Here is a 17,075-nt window from a genome sequence, read left to right on the forward strand (position 1 = left end):
TGTTTTTCATAAATTCACTCATGTACTTCCATGGCTAGTTTTCCATATGCAAGTTTAAATTCTTCAACCTAAATTCTTCTATGACTGCTGTCTAGAATCTAATCCTATTGACAGTATATCTCTAAGTGTGAGCACAGGACCTCCTACATTAACCTGAAGTGTAAATTGATGAGGTATAGATTGTTACACTCCTCCAAACTCCCTAACTCAGGCGCTTTAAGAGTGGAGCCAAGGAATCTGCATTTCTACAAATACCCGAGGTAATCTTGATGCATTCCAAAGGTGGAGTGCAGAGCAGGGATCATCTGGGAAGGATTACACCGTTTCTGACCTCCCAGGCACTGCTAAATGCAGCGGCCCACTTCTCTCCAAAAAATACACATGGAGGTTTTGGCAGAACACAGTGTATCTGGAAAATGGAAGGGGAAGGAGTGATCTAAGCATTCTTCAGTCATCTCAGAACCTGGTCTCTGTGTGAAATGACTTTTTTATGAAGTAGAATACTGTTTATATCAAACTCGTACTTCGTGACTACTCTTCTTAACCTTATGAGTAATAGTTCATTGCTGCACTTAAGTTTTAAGGAGTAGGCACTAATTAGAGTGTGACTAATTCTAAACAGTTGAGTCACTGGGGGGGCTTTTAGGGATAAAAAGCAAACTGTAGGATAGAGTAAGCAAAATACTTGTCATGGGATGAGGAAAGGAAATTATATAATATGTGATTGTGCAGTGAAATGACAGAATTGCTATTCAAACCCTTTTTTCCCTGATTCTACAACCATATGAAATAAAGGCAGTTATGAATGGAGGTAATGTTTTCATAAGTCCTTTTAGAAGCTCAGCCATTACTAACTACTAGCAGGACTATTGGACAGGTAATGAATAGAATCCTTTACAAATTCTTATAAAAATATGAGCAAAATGAAGTGAATACCAAGTTGGAAGGTAGTGGTTTGCAAGTTAAAATAACACTTACTGAATACCTTTTTTGCCAGGCCTAATGCTAGAAACACACACAATCTCCTTCATTCTCACGAACCAGGAAAGCAAATATCATAATCCTCCTTTTACAGAAGAAGAAATTGAAAATTAAAATGATTCATATGGCTGACAACAATCAAGATTTCAATATGGAACGCTGACTCTGTAGTTTAACATACTTTAACTAATTATTTTGATAGTTCTGTACCACTGGACTATAATGTTTTAGTGTGAAGGCAGTACACATGGGTACTGTTTCAGAGTTCCCTGGATTTGAGTTTTTTGAAGATGACCAGGGGGATTTCCACTTCTAATCAACTTTTGTTCAGGAAGGGAACCCAGACCAAGTTTTGCAGAGATATAGAGGGTAGAGCTCAGGGTGGCCAAAGTAACTAGAATTTGCAGAGATAAGGATTCAAATGGAGATCACCAGAGATGTGAAGATGGCATTCAAGGCTTTGCTAGCCCAAGGGGCTTGGTGGAATATTGATTTGTGTAAAATGTCTGAAGCTGGGAAAAAGATACCAGGAAGTAGACAGAACAATACCCTGAGCTCTCAGAAGACTGGCAGTTTTTCCTGCTCCCCCAGCCAGTGGGAAGGCCTATAGTACCCAAGATTCTAGCACGTAAATGTTGCCTTAGCAAAAGGTCTAAATTAGCCTAAAGTAAAGGCTGGTAACAAAACTTGGAAAGTAATCCTTGAAAGGATCCAACTAATTCTCAATAACTATTCTAATAAGACACTATCCCCCCATCCCCCCAAAAAAGTAGCTGAGACCTGTTGAACAAGTAGTGGATATTTCCTTGGGATTGTGCAGAAAGGGTTAAGAAAAGTAGAAGAATTACTTTTCATAAAAAAATGTCTGAGCTCAAATTGTTTAGTAAAAAAGCACAGTAATGAAGCTTTACAAATGTAGGTAACTTACAAGTAAGATTTTTTTTAGTTTGAAGTGGACTACCTTTTATTCTGTAAATTAATTCATACATTTTATTAATATTAATAATTAATATTGGTTTATTAATTAATTTTCTTATTTCCTATTACTAAACTGTTTCAGAGGGACAATACTTATCACCCCCAAATAGGAGACATTAAATTGGGATTTACATCTTGAATTGGAGAAGGCCTTTCTTACAGAAGGCAGTAGAGACAGAAAGTGTAAAGGAAAGATTTTTCAGTTTGGACTACATGAAAAGATAAGACTGACAGGCAATTGTAATTACCGTAATTACAATATAATAAACTTATTTTAAAAATATTTGCTACACGTGATAAAGAATTGACATGCATGAAGAAGAAAGGAGTAACTGTTCTAATAGGGGAAAGAGCAGAGCTCTGAAACAGGAGTTTATTAATAGGAAATTAATAAGAAACCTCTGGAAAACTACACCACTTCACCAAGCAAATTATCAGCTGAGTATGAGATAATATAAAGATATTTTCAGAATGAAGAGATGTAGAAAGTTTTACCTTTCATTCCTCTTTATGAAAAAATTACCTGTGGATAAATCAGCAAAGCCAAAGCAGAGTCCAAGAAATAATATCCTTGATTCAGGGGCACCCCAGGCTGACAGCTCTGTAGTAGGTCTGTGAAGCTTTGGTCCTTATTATAAGAGGAATCCAAAGAGCTCAGGGAAAAATATCTTCAAAAAGCAGGTAGATAGTAAGATTAAGGTAAAGTGATTAAGAAGTCGAAAGATCATTAGACTGTGGTAAAGATTTATTTACTAGTGTCAGTAAGAAAACAGTGATTAGAAACCTAGGAGAAGTCTGTATAAGAAATATATTGTCCAAATCTGCAGTGGAATAAAATAAGCCCTTGTTTTAAGCAACTCATAGAATGAAAGAAAAGATAACCCATTTGACATGGATGCTTGGAGTGTTGTACTATAAGCATCACAGGACTGGTGACAGAAGGCTATCTATGCTTTTTACTGTATGGGTCTGAGTGCAGTACTTGATTTTTTTTTTAAATTACTTGTACATATTATATGTGTATATGCAGAATACATAATTATTTTGTCTCACATTTTAGAATAAATCTATAGACAAAGCATGAGAAATAATAGATTAACTGAAAATTAAACTTTAAAAAATTTTATATAATAGAAATGGTAGAGTTGGCAGAACTTGAAAATAGAGAGGAAGGGAGACTGGATAGGAAAACTAATTTACCTGTTTTACATAGAATCAAGATACCAATTAAATTTCATAGGAAATGAGATGGATAAAAGATGTTACTTAAAATTACAAAGGTAATCATGATGTATTACATGGGAAAAGGTTTGGTGTGGGGTGGGTAGGCATGAACCAGCTTCCTCATGTTTTGCAACAGAAATTCAGTAGTATGATTTAGAGATGATAACATAAGAATCAGAGGTCTAAATATACTGATACCCTCCAGAATAACCAAAGCAAATGTCTAAAGTGTTTATCTCTGGAGAATAGTACTTGACTTAGGGGATAGGAGGTGGGACCTTTTACTTTTCATTCTGTATTATTTAGTCACTTTGAACTTTTACTTAAGTTTAACCATCCTTAGTCAATGTCTGTTTTTAACTTCTGGATGTTTACAAATCATTGTTAGCCATTGTTAATCTATTGATGCATCCTTATGTCTTGAGATTGCTGAAAAACTAATGTGCTGATAGGCACATATACCATCCCAACAAGGGAGGGGTGGCTGTTTTTGTTCCATCATACAAAGTCTGATAGACTTCAGCTGTTGTCTGTAGAACATTGACAACAATGGACTGAAATGAATGAATAGGAAAGGGTATCCAGGCTGGTGGTGAGGAGGTCCAGAACATTCTATATGAAGAATGGTAAAGGGAACCACTGATCCATTGTTTGGGAAAATATAAGCCAGGAGTGAGGGGAACATGACCACCAGCTTTAGATCTATGGAAGAAAGGGTGTATTGTTCTCTATGGACAAACTTGGAACCAATGGATAAAAATTAGAGAGTAGCAGCAATACAAAGAGCTTTCTAGCTACCAGAGCTGTGTAATGATGTCACTGTTACTGTTCAAACAAAGATCTAGTAGAGGGATGCTCACATTCAATTAGGATTCTTCTAGAGGACTTGTAAGGTTCCTTACAACTTTAAATTTCTGGGGGGCGAGTTAGAAAGAAATTCTTAAGGTATTCCACCATCATACTGTACTCTTGGTGATCAAAGTATACAATTAATTCAACACATGTTTTTAAATAGCCATCTCTTAAGTAGACTTTAGAACACAGAGATAAGATGTGAATAGATTCCACATGAATAGACACTGCTCAACAGATGTCATGAATGTGCCCTATATAGGCTGTCCCCTTCTTTAGAGGCCTAAAGATAAACCAATCATGGTCTCATGACCGCATGATCTACAGGGAGACAGTTAAGTAGAGGTGTTTCATTCCCTTATAACTGAAGAACAGGGTGGAGTCAAGGGAAGCTTAACACAGAAAGTGCTGCCTGGCCCTAGCTTGCACTGTCACTCCTGGTCTGTCACTCAACATGCTGGGTCATCTTGGACAGGCCAGGAACCTTCTCTGTAACATGGTTCATAACTTTGATGTACAAAATAACCAGGGCTAGAATCCCAACCGTGGTAAAATTCTATGATACCAATATGGTTATAATTGTTTTTTCCTCATCAAAATGTTTCAAGAATTTATAAGTAATATGTTAAATGTTTTTTATACACACATACATACACACACACATATTTTTGCATATGTTGGGTAAGCACTCTACCACTGGGCTATAGCCTCGGCCCTTCTAGGTTTAATCTTTAATGGGGATCCTTTCTGTTTCTTTCTCTTTGTTTTAGTACCAGGGTTTGAACCTAGTGATGCTTAACTGCTGACCCACATCCACAGCCCTTTTTATTTTTTTTATTTTGAGACATAGTCTCTCTAAGTTGGTTAGGGCCTTGCTAAGTTGCTGAGGCTGGCTTTGAACTTATGATCCTCCTGCCTCAGCCTCCTAAGTTGCTGGTATTATGGGCATGGGCCACCATGCCCAGCCTTAATGAGTATCCATTCAAGTTCAGTTTTTGCTAATGAGTTTCCTGGAACTCATGAACCTTTTATTTCATGTATTTTTTAATATTTATTTTTTAGTTGTACCTGGATATAATACCTTTATTTTATTCACTTTTATGTGGTGCTGAGGATTGAACCCAGGGCCTCACACATGCTAGGCTAAAGCTTCACCACTGAGCCACAACCCCAGTCCCTATTTAATGTCTTTATGTAACATTTCCTTTGAAATGTTAAGCACATTATAAAATTTTACATTAATTAGTATGATATTTATGACATTAATATTGTAGGAAATTTTATTTATATTTTAGATCATTTCTGTATTTAATTTGGAAGGGACACAGTTTCATCAAATTTTAAATTTTATACCTTTTGAGCATTTAAAAATTGGTTTTAGAAGTAAAATTTTACCAAAATTGAATTTCTCAAAGAATCATTGAGATATCCATGAAGTGATCTTTTTTCCTCCAGAAATAAACAAATGCATCAAGGAAAAACACTAAGACTGAATTTAATTACTATTCTTAATTTTTTGGTGCAAGAGATTTCAGTAGGTTTATAGCGCCTTTTAAGAATCTCTACAGTTTAATAAAGTGAGTATTTAACCTCATAATCATTGATACTCAGAGTATGATTTTTAAAATTTTTTTAAGTTGTTGATAGACCTTTATTTTATTCATTTATATGTGGTGCTAAGAACCGAACCCAGTGCCTCACACATGCTAGGCAAGTGCGTTACCACTGAGCCCAAGCCCCAGCCCCTCCGAATATGATTTTGCAACAACAAAAGCATTAAGTCTTCCTGGGACCCTAGACCTTGACCACAACCTGTGTGGAGTCTGTTGATTATCACCCTGGACCCTAGTCCCCAGTTTTCAGTCAGGAAAAGGGCAAAACTTGGCACCTCTTTTCACTGTGGGGTAAGTAAGGTCTTAACCATGGTTCCTATAAAGCACTCAGCACAACCTGACCAGGAAGCAGCCCTCACAAGAGCTCACAAGACTGCAGGGGTGGAGAAACCCACCATCACAGGCACTTGAGGCATTTTTTATGTCTACATCTTATCTTCCCAGTAGACTCCAGCTGCATAAAGGAGAGAATGTTTTGTTCTCTGTCACCTCCTTATTGTCCAGCACATGTGAGCCATATATGGGATTTAGGTTTTCTAATAGCAACAAAATGAAAAGAACCAGGAAAAATTAATTGTAGTAATGTCTTACTTAACCCACTATATCAAAAATATCATTTCAATGAGTGATAAGTATAAAAAAATTATGAGATATTTTATTTCTTTTTTGGTACTACGTCTTCAGAATCATGTACTTTGCATTTAACACATCTCAACCTGGACTAGCCACATTTAAAGTGTCAGTAATCAGAAATGATTACCAAATTAGATAGCAGAGGTCTGGCATATTATGGGTAATTAGTAAATAAATATCTCTCACAGTAACTTTTAAAAATCTTTTTCCCCCCTCAATAGATTACCATGGCTGCAGGAGTCTTGCCTCAAAATGAACAGCCGTATTCCATATTGGTGAATAATAGTGGGTATGCTGCAAACATGAAAGGTAATATCTCTTTAATATGCTTTTTATCTTTGTTCAAACTAGTATTTAATAAGTTGCTGTGTGAATGGATGTAAAAGAAAAGGTTCTATTCTTCATTTTAGAATTCTAAGGTCCAGATGTTATTTAAGGCCTTTTTGTTTATTTCTGCCTTACCATTTTGGCCTTTTAGAATTTCTTTTCATTAAAACCCTGAATAATAATCTTGGCCTTTTCAGAAGTGATGTTGCAAACAGTGTTTGTCTCCTACATTATTATCTTAGACTGAAATTATGCTTTTGTTCCTGTCATCAAACGCCTACTTGTGAATCAACCATTCATTTTTTCTCCTGTAGTTACTTGCAAGTGTCACTTATAAAGCACATTCAGAAGCACTCAAGTCCTACTCCTCTCTGAGTTATTTTTTTCTCTCCTCTGTTGCCCTCCCACACTGTTTTGATTTTCCCGTGGCACCTCAGCTAAGGAAGCGTGCTGTGACTTGGACTCCTACTGCCACACTTGCCCCTCACTCTGCCACAGTTCTAAGCCGAGACCTGCCCAGATTCCACTTTGGCCTTGTTGGCTGTGTTATTCAGCTTTCCATCACTGTGACAAAATGTCTGAAACAATTCATCTTAAGGAGCAAAGGTTTATTTTGGCTCATAGTTTCATAGGTTTCAGTCCGTGGTTGGGCAACCCTGTTGCTTTTGGGCCTGTGGTGAGACAGAACATGGTGGCAGAAGCAGATGTGCAGGAAACTGCTTACCTCAGGCTAGCCTGGAAGCAAAGAGAGAGTGAGGAAGGGACTGGAGTCCCAATATCCCTGTTAAGGGCACACTCCCAATGACCTAACTTCCTTCCATTAAGTCTCCCCTCCTAAAGGTTCTGTCACCTCCCATTCTACCATGATGACAAGCCTTTAGGCTAATGGGCCTGTGGGGCGACATTTAATATCCAAACTGTGACCTTGGCCTATAAGTGTTAGCCAGGAGGGATGTTGATTAATTTTTCTTCATAACGTTCCTTGCACTATTTTCTAACTGCCCGCTCTGGGTTTTACCTAAGTTCACTTTATTCCAATGTATAGGGAAATTTGGTAGAATTTCTTCACAGAGTACGGATTAGATGATGAAAGAGCAGAAGCGGAAGGGCTAACTGAAGGGATTTCAGTTCAGTGTCTTGCTGGAAGCAGTCTGTTCTCAAAGTTGATGTGTTCTTTCTGGAATCTGGCCACTCCACCAGGGGGAGCTCTCTTTCATCAAGAAAACTAGGACTCTCCCTCTTGGCTAAATTTCAGATTCTTGTAGATCCTCCTCCTCCTTCTCCTCCTCCTCCTCTTCCTGTCTGTTATGTCTGGTTTAAAAAGCACTAATGTTGCTGATAACTTCTTTGTGGACAGCCTCTATGGGCCAAATTTACTGTCTGTTAGTTTCCCTGGTCTTAGAGAGAAGTACTTTCAGAAACAAATACAATAATGATGTCTGCTTGTTCCTTTCAGTGTAGAATATATTTTCCCCAAAAGGAACATTCCAGCCAGCAAGTCTGACAGTCAGCACTATTCTTTTTCTTTAGAATGTTATCTTTTAGTTGCTGTTTCTCAACTGGGGCTCTATTGGCTTTTGGGGGTGGAGCCCTAAGTATTGATGACATTTAGCATTCCTGGCCCCACTTACTAATCCAGGAACAACCAAAAAAAAAAAAAAAAACCCTACATATTTTCAGATGCCTCCAGAAAGGCAACATCTCTGTTGTGATCCACCAGGAAGCTGATTTTCACTTTCCAAAAATATTTTTTAATTAAAATTTCCCTCATTGTACAAGTATAGCTTTTTAATTGGAAAAAAAATCTGGGAAAATAAAATGTACTTTATATCCAATTTTCTTAAAGTGGATATTTATAAAGGTAATCAATTATATTTTATGGGATTTTAGGGTGAAAGTAGTTTTTTAAATGTTGGCCAATGAATCATAGGAAAATTTAATGGGAGGTACATATATAATAAGTATTTTCAGAAAAAAATAGAAAACTCATCAAGAACTAGCTTTGGAATGAGACCTAGATTTAAATTTTGGTTCTATTACTCCAAATCAAAACAAAATTCACCACTTTTATACAGAGTAAGATAAATGTCCCCTTGTCCCCATGTATTTATCATCCCCCAAGTACATGCCCAACCTTAACAATTTCAGACACTCACTTCCTCCACTTACCTCCTTTGCATCTGTGTTTCTTTGAAGCAAACTTGAGGCATCATGTCATTTTATTCATTAAATAACCCACCATCATTTCCATAACTAAAATAATAAACAATTACTTAATATAATCAAATACATAAACCAGTGTACAAATTCCTAATAGATATATCCCATAGATGTACTTAGGTATAACATTTATGTCAGAATCAATACATTATAGTTGGTTGCTATGCAGCTCAGATCTTTTTTAACTTGGGTTTTGCCTCTTTTTCCTGACAGTCTATTAGTTAAAGAAATCAAGTTTTTTTTTTCTTTTTCTCTTGTGAAGTTTGCCATGGACTTTATTTTGCTAATTATGTCCATAAGATATTTCCTCTAAGCAGGAGGTTGGATATAGTGTTAAGTCAGATTGTTTCTTTAATTGGAAAAAATATTTCATGAGGGATGCAATATTCCTCATGGAAGGATATCCATGATGTCTCTCCACCTTTTGGTAATGTTAATTTTTTTTTATTTTGAAATAACTTCAAACTTACAGAACAGTTGGAAGGAAAGCACATTAAAAAAACAAAAACAAAACCAAAAAACCAAAACCAAAAACAAAAACTCCTATTATTTACCATACATCCTCATTTGAATTTGTCAACTGACCCAATAGGATATTTATGTTTTTTCAACTCTTTCAAGGATCTAGACCTTGGTTGGGCCTTTCTTGACTTTAACATCTTTGAAGATCACAGGCTAGTTTTTTTGTAACGTGCCCCTCAATTTGGTTTGTCTGCTGTTTCCACATGGTGAGTCTGAGGTTATGCATTTTGGGTAGAAATGTCACAGAAGTGACTATTTTTCTCACCGAATCCCTCAAGTACCACAGGGTATCATTTGTCCCATGATTCGAAATGTTTGTCGTCACATCATTAAAGTGGTATCTGCCAAGATTTACCCACTATAAGTTATTCTTTCTCCCTTCATAGTTAGTGATTTATGGAAAGATGCTTTGAGACCATGTGAATTTCCTTGTTCCACATTCAGCTTTGATCCAGTAATTTTAGAGCCCATTTATGTTTTTTTGTCTGAATTAATTATTATGATAGATAACTAAAGGGAGATTTTCAAACTCCATCACTCATTCTTTATTTACTATTTGGCATTCTACTTTAAAGAAGAATTTTTTCTTCACTTATTTATCATTTTATTTTAGTGAGGAATTCTGTTTTGTTCAATGGAATATAATCTTATAATTATCAGTTGATGCTTCAGTTGTCTTACATTTGTCCAGTAGGAGCCGCTTCAAGCTGTTAACTATGTTCTTTGGACACATCTTCACCATTCCTGCATTCTTTACTCTCTGGCCCAGTAAGATCTTCCATCTTGTTCTTTCTCTGCTCCAACCCTGAAATCAACCCTTCCTCTAAGGAGCCATTGTTCCTTTCAGTGAAGAATAAGTACTACTTAGGAACCAAGATTTGGGCATGCTCACTACTACTGGCATGTTAAGATTCTCAGACTTCTCAGGGGACCAAGCTGGGGAATATGTGTTTGTACATATACATGAGTGTCTACCTACTTTTTACATGTATATTTATTGCTATTTCTATTGACACATATTGAAAACCATGGATTCACACTGTTACTTTCAATTTGAATTCAACATTATCTATTGTTCCAGCTTTTCCTTTTTTTGTTTATGATTTTCTTCTCCAAGAATGAGAGAGCCTGTGCTCACTTCAGCAGCACATATATTACAACTGGGATGACGCAGAGGAGATTACCATGGACCCTGCTCAAGGATGACACACAAATTCATGAAGCATTCCATATTTTTCTACAATCTTCCCTTTTGTAGTTCATCAGCTACAAAATAAAACTTTTGCATGATTTGCTGTTTCAAGAGAAAAAGAATGAGAAGCCTGGCTCTTCTTACTCCTTATGTGCTTACTTATGTACTCAGCCTCCCTTTACCTGGCCAGTCTTTCAACCCTGCACAGCCATTACCTGCCTCAGTAATTTTTTTCCACACAGAACCATACTCTGCCCAGCCACATACTGTATACCACCCTGCTAGTTGCCTTCCCTGCCTTATCCCTGACATCTGCTAGATGACTTCTGCTTAGGGCTACCTAGTGTTTTTTTTTTTCTTGATGACACATATATTTGTACATTCTTATACATTGAAATGTTGAGATAAGTAGATATTCCTATAACTTTGTAAGAAATAGTACAGAAGAATCCCTCTTTTCCTTTACCTAGTTTCCATTAATAGTAACATCTTAAGGAGCTATAGTATCATAATCATCACAGCCAAGATTTTGACATTGTTACAGTCAAGATCAACAGGAGGTTGCCTCTTGCTTCTTTTATATTCAAGGCAATTGCTAATGTTCCCTAGTTTTATAATTTGTCATTTTAGCAAAGTTATGCAAATGAAGTCATACAGTGCATAGCCCTTTAGGATCGGCTCTTTTTTCATTCAGTGTAATTCCCTTGAGTTTCATCCAGGTTGTCATGTGTTTTGATAGCGTATTCCTTTGTATTGCTGAGCAGCATTCCATGGTATGGATGTACAACAGTTTGTTTATCTTGTCACTCATTGAAAGGTGTGTGGGTTGTTTCCAGTTTGGGATTATTATGAATAAAGCCACTCTGAACATTCATTGCAGGTTTTAGTGTGAAGATGAGTTTTTATTGTTGTAAGGTAAGATCTCAAAAGCATACTAGGTCAGATGATAGTTGCATGTTTCATTTTACATGAAACTACGAAACTGTTTTCTAGAGGTGTCGAACCATTTTACATTCTTACAGCACTGTATAAACAATCAAGTCCTCAGTAGCATTAGGTGTTACCACTGTTTATTCTAGTCATTCTGACATGCATGTAGTGATATCTCAGTGTTGTTGTTGTTTGTTTTTCCGATGTTGGGGATCCAACCTAGGAACTCGTACATGCTAGGCAGGCACTCTACTACTGAGCTGCACCCCCAACCCCTCTTTGTGGCTTTAATTTGCATTTCTCCAATGGCTAATGATTATAACCATCTTTTCATGTTCTTATCTGTCATCTGTGTATTCTCCTCTGACCTGTCTATGCATGTCTTTGTCCACTTTCTTAATTGGATTTTTAAAATTGTTGGGCATTAAGAATTTACAATCTGGACATTAGATCTTTATTTGACATATGCTTTTGAAAATATCTTTTTCCAATCTGTAGCTTACCTTTCCAGATCTTCCTGATCTTTTTCTGAGAAAAAGTTTTGAATTTCATGATGTCCAGTTTTTCTTCTGTGGATTGTACTTTTGGTGTCAGGTCTTCAGAATACAGCCTATTCCAGTGTCTTGAAATTTTGTGGGTCTGTTTGTAGATTCTCTCTTTTGTGTCATTGATCTGTACATCTGCCCTCCACCAATACCACCCTGTTGTGATTACTATAGAGTAATGCTTCCCATTTATTTTTCTTTTTCAAGATCATTTTAACTAGAATCTGTGACTTTTCATAGAAATTTTAGGATAAGCTTATATATGTCAACCAAAAGCCTTGCTGGGATTTTGATGAGAATTAAACCTATAAATCAGTTCAAGGAGATTTCCATCTTTACTATGTTGACCTAATCCAAGAATTGACCCATTTCTTGTAAGTTGTCAAATTTAGAAGCACCAAGTTATTTGTACTAGTTCTTTATTATTTTTTAAATGAATGCCAGATCTATTGTGATAGACTGTTTCATTTCTTACATTGGTCATTGTGTCTTCTTCTTTTCCTTTTTTCAGTCTTTCTAGAAATTTATCAATTTCATTTTTTCATAGAGCCAGCTTTTAGTTTAACTGATTATCATCATTGTTTCCCTGTTTTATGTTTTGATTTATGTTCTTATTTTTATCCTTCCAATGATTGCTTTGGGTTATTTGCTCTTATTTTTCTAGTGTCTTATGTTGGAACTTAGATTATTGATTGGAGACCTTTCTTCTTCTCTAACATAAGCATTAAGTGATATAAACTTCCTTTACCACTCTGCTTTACCAACAGCTATGTATGTTGTAATTCAGTTCTATGTGTTTTGTAATTTCCTTTGAGACTTCCTCTTTGACTCATGAATTATTTATAAGTTTGATGTTTAATTTCCAAGTCTTAGGAAATTCTCCCTGTTATGTTTCTATTATTGATTTTTAGTTTGCTTCCATTATGATCAGAAAAATATTCTCTGTAAGAGCTTTTTTTAAAAAAAAATCAATGCCAAGACATTATAATTAAAATTCTTGTGGATAATTTCAACATATCATGTATTTCTTGATTGTTTCTTCTCACTCGTTGTGATTTTCCTAGTTTGTGATATGACAAGTGATTTTCAACTGCATCTGGGACATTTTGGATCCTAGGTTTTCTCCTATTAGCAGGCAGTCTTTCTGTTGAGGTCTATCTCAGGACCAAGGTCCTTGTGTGTCTTCAGCTCCCTGCTCAACCTTGCTGACACCATGCCAACAAAAGCAAGGGCCTCCTTGCACATGGCCAGGTAGAATCTCAGCTCTCCCACCAGCTCTGTTGACACCTTCATGGTGAAGACGGGGCACTGCCTTGCACTGTCATGTTGTCTTTGAGTAGGGGCATAAGATCAGCTCCCCGAATAAATAGATTGCTAATGCAGGCCCCACTGCCACCTGAGAGGGGAAGTCGAAGGTGACTCATACTACTTTGTTGCTGCAAGATGTGGTTGAAGCTGATTTCCCTGCTAGGCCCTGGGGACCTTATCGGAGGAGGAAGTAGGAAGCATAGTACCACTACCCTGCCTCCTGCCACTGCTTTTCTCCTCGTGGATACCATGTGGGGATACCATGGGGCTCAGCTTCCCTCTGGACTCGGTTGGCCCTAGGGAGTGGGTGGGGAATGTTGGTCATCCTACTTCATTCTGCCTTATTCCTCGTGGATGGCAGGTAGGAGTAGGGGGGCTCAGCCCCCTTTTTTAATGTTTTATTTTGATACAGGGTCTTCTTAAGTTGTTAAGGGTCTCACAAAGTTGATGAGGCTGGTTTTGAACTTGCAATCCTCCTGCCTCAGCCTCCAGAGCTTCTGGGATTACAGGTGTACACCACTGCACCCGGGCTGTAATAAGATTTCTTGTTGCTACATGATGGTGGAGGCTCAGCTCAAGCAATGCCTTCATAACACGGCTTTGGCAGAGGAATTGCAGCACTTCCAACTTCCATTTGATGAGGTGCGGGAAATTTTTTTATGAAGAAATGACCACTCAAACATTTAAAAAATTATTGAGATATAATGAAAATTATATAAGCATATAACAATTTAAATTATACTATGTAATTATATAATGAAATTCAGCCTTTTGAAGTAGTGTATACACATTGATTTTTAGTGTATACATGAGATGGTGCAATCACTGCTATCTAAATTCAGAACATTTTCTCAGACCAAAATGATACCGTAAACCAGTTAACAGTCTGTCCTCTTTCCATCTTCTCGCTCACTGGCAGCCCTTAGTCACTTTCTGTCTCTGTGGATTTGCCTATTTAGGACATTTAATATCAGAAAAATAATACAATGTGTAGTCTTTTGTGTCCACCCTTTTCCACTTAACATAACGTTATAATGTTTTCAAGATTTAACCATGCCTTACTATATATCAGCACTTCATCCATTTTATTACTGAATAATTCTGCATTGTGTATATGAGATTTTGTGTCTCCATTTGGGTTGATGGACCTGGATTGCTTCAGCATTTAACTACTACAAATAGAACTGTTATGAACATTTGCAGACATGTTTTTATGTGGATGTTTTTATGTATTTTTTTGTTGTTGCTCTGGGCATAAACCTCAGAGTGGAATTACTGTGTTTAACATGTTGAGGAACTAACTGTAAGTCAAATTGTTTTGATTTGTGTATCCCTACTGACTAATAATGTTGAACATTTCTTCTTATTGGCCATTTGTATATCCTCTTGGGAAAAATGTCTATTCAAATTCTTTTCCCATTTTTAAAAATATTTATTTTTTAGTTGTAGTTGGACATAATACCTTTATTTTATTTATTTTTTTTGTGATGCTGAGGATCGAACCCAGGGCCTCATAAGTGCTAGGCAAGTGCTCTACCACTGAGCCATAACCCCAGCCCACTCTTTGCCCATTGGGTAATTGATCTTTTTATTCTTGTGTTATAAGCTCCTTACATATTCTGAACATATTAGTTTACTGTTAATTAATTATTGATTATTATTAACACTAGTTTATTGGTTTGCTCTTTCTGGCTTTCTTCATTTATTCTTTTGAGTTTGAGTTCTTCATTTGTACATCAGCTAGACTACCAGTGGTAGTTTTTGAGGTCACTCTGAGGTTTGTTCTTACTCCACCAGAGTAGTTCTTAGTTATCTCTTTCTCTGTTTCTCTCTGGTAGACTAGCTGATGTACAGTTTCTCTCATTGCTCAGGTAGCCACCAATCTCCTCTAAATTGCTTAACACCAAAGCCTCCATTGTTTTTGAAAGCATCCATAGGCGTGAACTTAACCTATATTTGTTCTTTTGAGTTTTGAGTTATTGTTCTTACTTTTTTGCTTCAGTACAACTCTACTTCCACCTATTTCCTTTATGTTTGTTATATAGATCATGTTTCTGTTTTGTTACAGATCCAACAGTGCAGTTACACTCTTATTATTTTATACATGCATATTTTTAAAAATCACCTAAAGGAAGAAAAGAGAAGAAATAAACATTTATACTGTCTCACGTAATTACTGTCTTTTATGTTATACTCCTTAGTAATTTATAGGTATCCTTTCTGTTACATACAGTCACCTCATTGTCATGGGTAACGTGGCTTTCAACCTGAAGAAGTTCCTTTAGTATTTCTTGTAAGTGGGTTTTCTGGCAACAAATTCTGTTTCTTGTTTACCTGGAAATGCCTTTAATTTCTCTTCATTTTTGAAAGATAATCTTGTGGGGTAAGAGATTCTTGGTTGAGCTGGACACAGTGATACATGCCTGTAATCTCAGCAGTGCAGGAGGCGGAGGCAGGAGAATCATGAGTTTGAGGCCAGTCTGGGCAACTTAGCAAGACCCTGTCTCAAAAATAAGATATAAAAAGGGCTGGGGACGTAGCTCAGAGGTAGGGTATCCCTCAGTCAAAGACCAGCACTGGAGGGGGAAAGGGAAAGAGTCTTGGTTGAGAGGGTTTATTTTCAGCACTTTGCATATGTCATCCCTCTGCTTTTTGATCTCCATTGTTCCTGATGAGAAATAACTGTTAATCTTGTCCTTTTCTCTCATTTTGGGGCATTTTTACTATTTTATTTTTTACCATGGTGTTTCCTGTTGTATATCTTTGTATTATCCTGCAGAGAGCTGGTTGAACTTCTTCAATCTGTCTTCAAGTTCTCCAATTCATCCTGAAGCTTCAAATCTGCTCTTGAGTGAATTTTTCATTATTTTTGTGCTTTCCATTTTATTTATTTTTGAATTGCCACTTGCTTTTTAAAAAATGATATTTCTTTATTGATAATCAATCTGAAGAGAAAATGTCATCATAGCTTCATTTACTTTTTTTTTATCTTTTAGTTGTTACTGGACCTTTATTTTATTTATTTGTATGTAATGCTGGGAATCAAACCCAGTGCCTCATACATGCTAGGCAAGCGCTCTTCCACTGAGCTATAATCCCAGGCCCCTTTACTTTTTTTAACTTGGTATTTCTTTTAATTTAGTTAATTTTTATTGTTACATTCTAATTATACATAATAATGGGATTCATTTTGCCATATTTGAATGCACATAATTTAATCAGTTTCATTTCCCAGTTTGTTCCCTTTCCCTCTCCTCCTCCCTCTCCCTGATCTGTTTGCTCTACTCTACTGGTCTCCCTACTATTATTGTCATTGTTATTTTAATTAGTGCATTATATTTATATGGAATTGTGATTCATTATAGTATATTCGTATATGGACACAGCATCATTTGGTAGATTTCATTCCCCAGTACTTTCCCATGGCCTCCTCCCTCCCTCTTGATCCCCTTCCTTTTCTCTGTTGATTGCCCTTCTCTTTTCATGAGATTTACCCTTTTTAAACATTCCTTTTCTTGTTTTCTCTCTAGCTTCCACATATGAGAGAAAACTTTCAACCTTTGACTTTCTGGGTCTGATTTATTTTACTTGATATTCTCCATTTCTACCCATTTACCAGCAAATGACATAATTCCATTCTTCTTTATGACTGAGTAGAACCCCATTGCGTACATATACCACATTTTCTTTATCTGTTTGTCTGTTGATAGGTACCTAGGCTGGTCCATAACTTGGCTGTTCCAAATTGCA

The 17,075-nt window shown here is 36.6% G+C and overlaps 1 protein-coding gene and 1 non-coding gene across 4 annotated transcripts in view; both read left to right on the top strand.

Annotated features, from left to right (window-relative positions):
- Ptpdc1 (protein tyrosine phosphatase domain containing 1) overlaps positions 1-17,075 on the top strand; it is a 73,377-nt gene that overhangs the window by 24,877 nt on the left and 31,425 nt on the right. For all 3 annotated transcript variants that reach the window (XM_078030625.1, XM_040271315.2, XM_078030627.1), the window contains one exon: positions 6,503-6,590. In XM_078030625.1, the coding sequence (XP_077886751.1) occupies positions 6,509-6,590 (82 nt within the window). In that variant the 5' untranslated portion in view covers positions 6,503-6,508. Of the gene's footprint in view, positions 1-6,502; positions 6,591-17,075 lie in introns of those variants that run through there.
- On the top strand, positions 10,481-10,587 carry LOC120886680 (U6 spliceosomal RNA). The gene has a single exon (XR_005729759.1). It is a non-coding gene; the product is annotated as a U6 spliceosomal RNA (small nuclear RNA).

The sequence above is a fragment of the Ictidomys tridecemlineatus genome, chromosome 13 (assembly GCF_052094955.1).
Source record: "Ictidomys tridecemlineatus isolate mIctTri1 chromosome 13, mIctTri1.hap1, whole genome shotgun sequence".
In the NCBI taxonomy this organism is placed as follows: Eukaryota; Metazoa; Chordata; class Mammalia; order Rodentia; family Sciuridae; genus Ictidomys; species Ictidomys tridecemlineatus.